General features: G+C 42.4%; 1 protein-coding gene across 1 annotated transcript; it reads left to right on the top strand.

Moving 5' to 3' along the window:
* Window positions 1–6794: 6794 nt before the first annotated feature.
* LOC112853602 (olfactory receptor 2B11-like) lies at window positions 6795–7739 on the top strand. Its single transcript, XM_025917160.1, has one exon. It carries the CDS (start codon window positions 6795–6797, stop codon window positions 7737–7739), a length of 945 nt encoding a protein of 314 aa, XP_025772945.1.
* Window positions 7740–10987: the final 3248 nt, after the last annotated feature.

A 10987-nucleotide genomic window follows, 5' to 3' on the forward strand; every position in this document is an offset into this window, starting at 1 on the left:
CGGCTTTTCTCTTATTGATCCATTAACCCCTTCTGCTCCTTGTTCTGCACTGTATTCAGTGTTTCTATAGATTCTGACACAATCACTCGTAAAGCACTTGTGACTGTGAAATTCTCACTCTCAAAGGAAAGTGATGTTCCTTTATGATCAAAGTGATAACAACTGTAAGAGAGGGAATCAATAGAAATGGGCCTCCGGTGACTCTCAGAGGCGAGAAACACAGAAATCGGCAACTCCCTACTTTGCTGAAGCTCCTCCGTGTCCTCGCTTTTGGGGGGGGGGGGAGGGACGTGGCGAGGGAGGGGGGGGGAGAGAATATAAATGTTCCCAACTCTTAAAACCTTTTTCCGAACTCCCACAGAATTTATTAGTGGTTCTAGAAAACCCAGCATGGTATGTTTTACATGTGATTTTCCAAATACTACTAAATTATAAAATAGTAATTTATATTTTCTTATGTGTCTTCAGTCTTCAAGGGAGGCTTTTAGTCCCCAAGGAACTAAATAAATTGGCCCCACGGGAAACTGAACTTCAGTTCTGCAGTTTAAAACGCAGAACGATCCTACAACGCAGTGATTGCCAAGCTGGGTATGCACTGGAGTCACCTAGGGAACTTGTTAAAACAGTTTCTTGGGACTCATCCCCAGAGGTTTTAATTTGGTGAAGGACCCAGCTGTGTGTACTTTTAGCAATTACCTTTGCAAAACTCCAGCTTAAAATATTACAGACAGAGCTGAACCCAGAGGGAGGTGGCGGTATGCCCTTCGCATTTTCGTGCTGGTTCACGAACATCCACTTACCCTCCTATCATCAAGTTCGAATTGTGGGACGTCTACAGTATTCCAGGTGTTTCCAGACCCACCCTCTCTTAACCCACCAATCCTGTCGAACACATGTAATAAATAGCTCTTTGTCAATGAGAAAACAGCCTCCATAATGTTCACAGATACATAGTTAAGGACAAAGTTCAATGTCAAACCCAAGTCTGTCTGTCTGATTCTAGAACCCATGCTTTTCTCATGATACATGTCTTCTATTTTATTAGAGTCAATAATGAAGTCTTTGGTCACAGAGCTGAACAAAGTTAAGTGACTTGGACTGATCTCAAACCTAGTCCAATGGGTTTGGGAACAGGAGATAACTCTGGTGTTTGTTTGTTTGTTTGTTTGAGAAAATTCTTGCCCAGTGAACGACTGCTCAACTCATGTTTGAATCATGGAAGAGGAAAATGTAAAACAAAACCTCAGGAAATGATGTAAGAAGTTCTCCATTAGGAATGAGCAGGCCCTGTGAACAAACTGGGCCTGTCTCCTAGGATCTATCTTCTTTTGCCCTGGACAAGCTCTCCTCATCCCCTGCTTCTTTTGATTTAAACATAGTGTATTAGTCAGCTGGGGCTGCTGTAACAAAATATCACAGACTGGGTGGTTTAAACAACAGAAGTTTATCTTCTCGTAGTTCTGGAGGCTAACAGTCCAAGATCAAGGTGCCATCAGAGTGGTTTTCTGGTGAGGCCTCTCCTCCACCTTGTAGACATCAGCCTTCCTGCTGAATCCTCACATGGCTTTTCAAGGGAAGAGAGAGACAGTGAGACACTGTGATCGATCTGGTAGCTCTTTCCCTTCTTATCAGGACACCAGTCTTATTAAGGGCACCACCCTTATGACCTCAGTTCATCTTAATTAATTCCTTAAAGACCCTATCCCCAAATATAGGCACATTAGGGGTTAGGGCTTCAACATATGAGTTATGAGTTGGAAGGGCGGGGGTGGGGGGACACAATTCAGCCCATAACAAGCAGGAGAGGGAGAATTGTGTGGCTGAGCTCTGAGTAACAACTTCGTCATAACGGCATCTAAGAGCTGCTAAAGTGCTACCTGCTGGAAAGGGAGCTTTGTGGATGTGAAGAAAGTGTTGAGAAAAAAAAGTGTTGTCATATAGTTAGCAAGGATTTGGCCTTTAAAACACTTTTTAAATTGCTTTTTCTGTTCTGCCTGGTCCTGAGGAGTGACCTGGTCTGACATATTCTCCCATATCATAATGGAGATAGCTGGAAATTGTCCCAGCCTTTGGAGGAAATAAAAGGAAGACTCAATTTGATTAACACCGTCCTGAAGCCAGCTGAGAAAGACATGAGCCTTGTCTCCAAGGAAACTCCAATATGGTTGAAAAGACCAAATAAACACATATCCTAAACACTTCAGACATAAGAAAACCAATGCTTACTCATGACATTTGCGAAGAATTCACTTGGTGTCTGAATTCTGGAAATGTGTGAGCCTTGGGTACGTTGGACAAATTACACCTTTTTAAGCTTCAAGTTCCTCAGCTATAAAATTAGGACATTAGGGGCGCCTGGGTGGCTCAGTTGGTTAAGTGTCCACCTTTGGCTCAGGTCATGATCTCTTGGTTTGTGAGTTCAAGCCCTGTGTTGGGCTCTGGGCTGACAGCTCAGAGCCTGAAGCCTGCTTCGGATTCTGTGTCTCCGTCTCTCTCTCTCTCTCTCTCTCTCTCTCTGTCCCTCCCCTGCTTGTACTCTGTCTCTCTCTCTCTCTCAAAAGAAAATAAACATTAAAAAATAAAATAAAATGAGAACATTCATAGTGCCCATCTCAAGGAGTTGTTAGCATTGTATGAGAACATTCGTCATTGCATTCATCATTAATGCAATATATGCTTTCTGCAAATTGTTGGGGTAAATCCTACTCCCCCTTGCTATTATGATGGGACTAATGAGTGGAGGCAGTGATGCCCTCTATAATCATAACCCAAACTGTAAATGAAAGATGGATGCTGTTTCTCCAGGGAGATTCACTTGCCAGGGATGTGCCCCACCCCGCCCCCAGGGGCCACTGGCATAATGGGTGAGAACTGGCTTTATATGCCTTTGAACCAGACTTGGAACCCAGGCCTCAGGAAACACATTCACCCTACCTGCCGCATCAAGACCCTTAGTGGCTCTTACTGAAGCCGAATCGTGCTTGCTTCCCTCTCCCAGGACTTTTGGGATCCAACCCTTTTGCAATCTTTCTCCTGACTAAAACTTCTATAGCTAAAGACACCTGCTTAATACAAGTTCAAATGAGAAGAGGTATGTTCTGGTGATGTCTCTTTCTAGTCACACCAGCCAAGAGGGAAATGGGTATTGTTCAGTTTTATTTTGTTTTGAGACAGAAAGTGAAGGTTCCAAACTGTGAACAAGATCAAGCATGGTGAGGCGACCCCATGAGCTAAATGAATTCTCATTCTGCCAGACCGATGGCTAGCGTGTCTCCACTTCAGTCCAGAATTATGTGCAAAAGATCCCATTGTCTAGGAGACAGGAGGAAAGAGAGCAGGTGTCACTAAAAATCAGTTCTCTAAAGGCCAATACTCTGAAGATAAATGTGAAGATCAAACGTTGTGAACAGTGACCGATAAGCCAAAGTATTGAGGATTTTTGGTGGGGGAGGGGATGCTGTGGGATCTTGTTTTATTCTTTTCCTCTGCCATTTCATATGCAGATGTAGGAACTTCCTGGCAAATGTAGTTTATTATGTTCTCTGTTTTGTGTTTTTAATTTATTTTTGACAGAGAGAGAGAGAGAGAGAAAGACAGAGCATGAGTAAGGGGGGCAGAGAGAGAGGGAGACAGAATCTGAAGCAGGCTCCAGGCTCTGAGCTGTCAGCCCAGAGCCCAACATGGGGCTTCAACCAACGAACAGCGAGATCATGACCTGAGACAAAGTTGCCCACTTAACCGACTGAGCCACCCTGGGTGCCCCTGTCCTCTGTTTTCAGAGACATGTTCCCTTACCACTGCCTCTGCCCTGATATCTGTCCTTGGTGGTGAAATAGCAGCAACAAAGCGTCCTAACCATAGATTCAGGTGGTTGTGTGACACTTCGTGAATGGGAAGTTGGTCAAGTTGACACAGAAGTGACTTGAGGGGCGCCTGGGTGGCGCAGTCGGTTGAGCGTCCGACTTCAGCCAGGTCACGATCTCGCGGTCCGTGAGTTCGAGCCCCGCATCGGGCTCTGGGCTGATGGCTCAGAGCCTGGAGCCTGTTTCCGATTCTGTGTCTCCCTCTCTCTCTGCCCCTCCCCCGTTCATGCTCTGTCTCTCTCTGTCCCAAAAATAAATAAACGTTGAAAAAAAAAGAAGTGACTTGAGAAGCAGAATTCATCCTCTGGACCCTGAGGACCCATTGTTACAGGCCAAGCTTTAACTTTACCTTTTTTTTAGGATGCCTTTTTTGGTTAAATCACATACTCCTATCAATCCTCACATACAAGCCCCTTCCTGTTCATTGCATTTCCATTCTCTCAGCACCTCAGACTAACACTTCAGATTTCTCTCCACTGCTTCCTCTGTCCTCCTGACCATTTCCTAGCTGACACTCTCAGCCTCTCTCCCTGGACTCCTGCAGCAAATTTCCAACCGACCCCCCAGTTTCCAGTCTCCTCCCCTCAATCCCTCATTCTGCGGCCCTAGTAAATGTTCGGAGTGCCGCTCCCGTCATTTCACAGTCCTTCTGAAAAAAGTCCTGGTTTGCTCAGACCCCTTAACCTCATATCCAAGATTTTCCATATCCTGGACTTGAGTTATTTCTACAACCTGGTTTTCCACTGTGCCAGTCTATGCATCCTAGGCTGCATCATCAGTGCGTGCTTCCGGTTTTCAAAAAAACGCGTCTCTCTCTAATGCCCTTTGCCATCACTTAGAGATCTCAAGATCCCCTTCCATCCCTTTTCATTTAATTTTCATTTATGTTCGAAGTTAAGAAATAAAAGAATACTATGAGCTCGCATCGAAAAACCTTCCTCATCGCTCCTCACTCTTGATTCCTGTTCGCCTGAGGTAACACATTTTTAATAATTTTGGTGTTTTCTTCTATTCACCCATATTTCCTAATAACCAGCTTTCATTCTATTTGGATTTTTTCACTTTAAACATGATTTGTTTATTATTTACTATGAAAAATGAGAAACTTTAACCCTTACATAACAAAGAGAGAGTGAAAGGAAGAGCAAATGAGAGAGAGAAGACAGAGAGAGAGCGCGCTCTATGCCTCACCCTCCGAGTATTCACACATCACACTGTTTAGTTACAGCAGCATTGAGGGTTTACGCTTTCGTGACTGTGTAAACGTTAGTAACGATGGAATCATGTAATGAACCACAGCTGCTTAAAACTCTCCTCTCAGTTCTATCGCAGATGGTACAAAATTCCTTTTTTTAATTTTTATTTTTATCATTTTTGGAGCTATGCTGTTCGACCCTTGCTGTACTCTAACACGGTCCCAAGACATCCCATTACTGTTGTTATGGGATTGCCCCTCATCCTGGGTTCCCTGTCTCCTGGGGTCGTCCTATTGTTTTGTTCTCTCCCCTATTTTGAAGGTACATAGCTTCCAATAACTCCCTAAGAAATGGTGCCTGGGAAATAGCATTTGGGGTTTTGTTCATGCCTTCAAATGTCTTCTTCTAACTTCATACTTGATTGCTTGGTTGTGAATAGAATTCTAGGTTAGAAATCATTTCCTTGAGAATTTTAAAATCATCGCCCTTCCCTTCTCACTTCCATGGTTGCTGTTAGGAAGTTCAGTACCATTTTTTATTTTATTGTACTTCATATGCATATTTTCCCCTCTGGAAGTCTTTGGGATCCTGTCATCCTGATTTATCTGGATGCCACCTATATCCTCATTCCAATTCTTGGAGTCCCGCTCTTTCCTCCTCAGTGCCCTGACTTACGAGAGACCTGCAGAAAATTTCAACCCACTTTCTGGTACCATTTTGTGTTTCAGTCAAGGTCCCTGGTCGTAAACAAAGATAATGATTCTGATAAGTTAAGCAGAAAGGAGATATTGGAAGAGTGGTAGTTTACAGCATCAACGCAAAAGGAGAAGAACCAAACTTGATCAACAAGCAGAAATGAAGGGAATCAAGACACAGCCAAGATCCCACTCCAGAAAGACGATGAAGGATATATCCTTTAATGCTGTCACATGGGACATCAGTCAGGGAGGCACCTGCTCTGACAGTCCGTTTCCTCCTCCCCATTCTTTTGCATCATTTTACCAAGATTCGAATCCTGTGTAGAAGAGTCTGACTGACCACATGTAGATCACACGTACCCTTTAGCTCAAGGTTGCTGGGAGAAGAATACACTGCCCACCTCCCAATGGCTTCTTTAATCATACAGAAGAGCCACAACCACTAATGTCCACTAACCTATCACACAGTGCTTTGATTTAGGAAAGAGATAGATAGATAGATAGATATAGATACATAGAGATAGATATAGATATAGATATAGATATAGATATAGATATAGATAGATATAGATGATATAGATATAGATTTGAAAGCACTTTCTCTACTGAAAGGGCTTTTCAAATGTTACTTTATAATGTTAATTATAATTATGATATTCATTACTGTTATGATTTATATTGAGCGTGTCCCCCACCTGTCTCGCATAAAAGTATATTTTTTCTCATGTCTTCAAAACTTCTGCTAACTTGGGGTTTTTTTTTTTTTAATTTTTTTTTTCAACGTTTATTTATTTTTGGGACAGAGAATGAACGGGGGAGGGTCAGAGAAAGAGGGAGACACAGAATCGGAAACAGGCTCCAGGCTCTGAGCCATCAGCCCAGAGCCTGACGCGGGGCTCGAACTCACGGACCGCAAGATCGTGACCTGGCTGAAGTCGGACGCTCAACCGACTGCGCCACCCAGGCGCCCCTAACTTGGGGTTTTAAAATCAACCTTATCTTCCTTGTTCTTAGCAGGTGTCTCCCATCAAAATTCAATGAAGCACATGAATGAAAGTTTTCCAGAAGATTTAATTCTTATGGGTTTTACCAAATACCCTTGGTTGGATCTCCCTCTCTTCTTTGCCCTCCTGATTTCCTACACGTTGACACTGTTGGGAAATATTGCTATTATTCTGGTTTCTCAACTAGATTCCCAACTCCAAAGTCCTATGTATTTCTTCCTCACAAACCTCTCCTTTTTGGACCTCTGTTTCACCACCACGACTGTACCCCAAGTGCTGTTCAACTTGGGAGGCTCCAACAAGAACATCACTTATATAGGCTGTATGGTGCAGGCCTATATATTTCACTGGCTGGGCTGTACTGAATGTGTCCTGCTTGGCATCATGGCCTTAGACCGCTATGTGGCTGTGTGTAAGCCTCTGAGGTACTCTGTAATCATGGACCACAAGCACTGCCAGCAGCTCTCCAGCTCAGCCTGGCTCATTGGTTTGGCAAATTCACTGCTGCAGTTGACACTCACAGTCCAGCTGCCCCTGTGTGGGAATCAGGAGCTAGATCACTTCTTTTGTGAGCTGCCCGGGCTTATTAAGATGGCTTGCACGGACACCACAATCAATGAGGTCACTTTAGCAGTGGTGGCCACCTTTCTGATAATGGGACCCCTCTCCATGATTCTTGTCTCTTACAGTTGTATTGCCCAAGCTGTATTTCGAATCCCTTCTGCTGATAGGAGACTTAAGGCCTTCAACACTTGTTCATCACACTTACTGGTGGTGTCTTTATTTTATGGCCCCGGCATCTACATCTACATGCAGCCCTCAGGGGACAGCCCTCAAGACCTTACCAAAGCTCTGACACTGTTTTACTGTGTTATTACTCCTATGGCCAACCCATTCATCTACACCTTGAGGAACAAGGATGTTAAAGGAGCTTTGAGGAGATTTCTGAGGAGTGCCATTTTGTCCAAAAGAATATGAGAAAATGATGCTTTACTCTGAATTGAAAAGCTCAACAATAAACTGAAATATATCCTCCTTTAAATATATGTTTCACCAGAATTGTGCTCAAAAGCCAACTAAAGAAAACCTTCATGTGCTATATTTATCTACACCACTTTTAACACCAGTTATGTTGGTTTATTTCCAACACCAGCCAATTCTCTGACACCAATGGGGTGGCCTACAATTCGATTCAATTCTGATACTAACTACCCAGAGTTAGCATAGACTCCACAACTTAAGGGCTCAGTCCCACAAAAACAGCCTCCACCTTGGATGTCAATCAGAAGTCCAGGCCACCTATACTTATGACCCACAAACTAAGTCAAGGATTTCTACAACTTCCTCAGGTTTGATAATTGGCCAGAACAGTATATAAAACTCAAGGAAACACTTTTCTTACTTTTACCAGTTTGTTACTAAAAAAACGAAACAAAACAAAACAAAACCACCTAGGAAGTGCTGAATGCAAGAGGTGCAGGTGGTGAGGCTTGGCAGGGAGGGGTGGTGGGTAGGATGTCCATTCATTCTCAGAGCATGACACCTCCCAGCACCTCAATGTGTTTACCAACCTTGAAACTCTCTAAACCCCATTATTTAGGGGGTTTTATGAAAGCTCCATTACACAAGCATGATTGATTAAATTATTGGTGAGTGATTCAATCTCCAGCCTCTTCCTCTCTGGGGAATCCAGGGAAGGGGCCAGAAATTCCAACCCTCCAATAGAGGTTGTTCCCTCTGGCAACCAGCCCCTTCATCCGGAGGCCATGAATCACGTTATTAGGATAAACTCTAGTATGACTGGAAGGGCTTGTTATGAATAATAAAAGATGCTCCTATCACCCCTATCACTCAGGAAAACACAAGTTCTGTGTCAGGAACTGGGGACAAAGACCAAATATATATTTCTCTTTCTCACACTTTGCTTATGAAAATAAGCACCTTCATAAAAAACACATTTACAACAGGTGTTGTTAATCGCAACAAATTAAATGTGAATCAAAAAGTTGGTATGGTAACTACTTAATTTGGGTCTATTCTTCATAGTATAAATTATAACAAATTATATTTGAATCAAAAGTTAACATTTTAAAAAGCTATTCATTAAAAATAATATATTTTTCTGTCACATTTGTAGAAGGGAATTGAATTTATGACAATTGAATAAATGGAATGTAAGACCAAACAAGATGAATAGAAATGATAAAGATGTGTGTCACAAAATAAACATAAAAAGTAAAGTTGTGGTTTTGAAAGTGTAGCCAATATTATATTTTTTCTATGCAAAATATAATAATTATATAATATATATATCACCCTGCAATCACTAGATAAGCAACAGCTAATAGATAAATATACAGATAGTTTATGTATGGGGAAACATAGGGCAATATACCATTATGTGACAAAACTTGGTCTTACAAACAAATTTTTAAAAATGCAGACAAGGTTGCAAACTGACGTGGGTTCCTGGCTCCTTCTGCTAATACAAGCTGGGAAATGTGATAGGTATATGAAAGAAGTTGATGGGTTTTAGAAAATAATATTTTTTAAATGTGAGAAATAGTTGGAATATGTAAATTAGCTTAGTGCTGTTATCTGGAGGGCAACAGGACCCTAGAGAAAGAGCTTTGAGGGCCAAGACTAGAGGATAATCTTGGGAAAACCTTCTCGCTCCCATGTGACATGAGGGGATCCTTGTCCTCATTTTGGAAAAGCTAAGATGTCTGTTGTTCTTTGAAATATGAGGTGGTTACAGCCTTTTGGAAAGCAATCTAACAGGACCTGTTATTATTAAAAATATATATGTTCTTCTACCCAGCAATTTTACTAGAAATAAAATCATCTATGAGGAGGGCATGCATAAGAATAAATGCTGCAGGGGCACCTGGGTGGCTCAGTTGGTTAAGAGCCAACTTCCGCTCAGGTCATGATCTCGTGGTTCATGAGTTTGAGCCCGGAGTCAGGCTTTGTGCTGACAGCTCAGAGCCTGGAGCCCGCTTCAGATTCTGTGTCTTCCTCTCTCTCTGCTCCTTCCCCACTTGTGCTCTGTCTCTCTCTGTCTCTCAAAATAAATAAACATTTAAAAAATTTAAAAAAAGAATACATATTGCAGACTTGTTCATTATAACAACAACAACAACAAAAGAAATATTTTTTAGGGGGATCCTGGGTGGCTCCGTTAGTTAAGTGTCCAAGCCTTGATATCAGCTGGGGTTGTGATCTCACAGTTGTGGGATCGAGCCCTGAGTTGAGCTCTGCATTGACAGTGGGAAGCCTGCTTGAGATTCTCTCTCTCCCTCTCTCTGCCCCTTTCCTGTGCGCTTTATCTCTCTTTAGAAATAAAGAAACGTCAAAACAAAAAGAAATATATTTTAGTATGCTATTGATAGTAAATTAGCTATTAAAATAAATGCCTTAAGACCATTAAAAATAATGCTTAAAAATTATTCCAGATGACTTGGAAGGATCTATCTGGCTGTAGGGGCTCTTTACACATGATAACTGCCTGGTATGTGTACTGTTATTCTTATTTTACAGATAAGGAAATGAGGTACACAGAGATTTAGTAACTGGATCCTGTAGGGACCAAGGGCAGGCTGTCCCAAGATGGGCCTCCTAGGTGTGAAGGCTATTTTGAGTCAAAAAGCAATAGAAACCCAGCAGATTCTGGAAAAGCTCTTTACCGCCCCCACAGTTACCTAAAAAGAATTTAGGTAGAAGAGCTGCTCCAGGAAGAGCGGTAACCATGGACAACCACACTATGGTATGAAGTAGGCATGGTGGACATAGAGGAACCTGGCAAGGCTTCTTTGATCAGGGTCCTCCTCTATTTCCCATTGTTTCTGAGCGGTCGTGAAAACGTTTGTTTACCAGACACTTAACTCTTTTTCATCTGGTGAACTGCATTCCTTCCCTTGGAGTCTCAGACTCCGACCCCTTCTCTTTAGTTGAGAATGACATATGTGCCTCATTTTGCCAGTCTTTAGAATGTCATGTCTGTGTGGCTTCCCCTCACGTATACTATTAAATTTGATGCTCTCCCTTCAATCCGTCAATTTGATTCTTGTTGGGCTATAAGGATCTTTAGGGCAACAGGTATTCTTGCTCCCCCACGATCCATAGCACAAAACTAACCGACCGGTTAAACACCACAGTGCCCGTCTGTAATTGCACATGAACATGTGTCTGCATATATGATCACACGAGCCGGGTGGAAAATGCGG

This window comes from Puma concolor, chromosome B2 (assembly GCF_028749965.1).
Source record: "Puma concolor isolate L17-30 chromosome B2, mPumCon1.1.hap2, whole genome shotgun sequence".
Classification (NCBI taxonomy): Eukaryota; Metazoa; Chordata; class Mammalia; order Carnivora; family Felidae; genus Puma; species Puma concolor.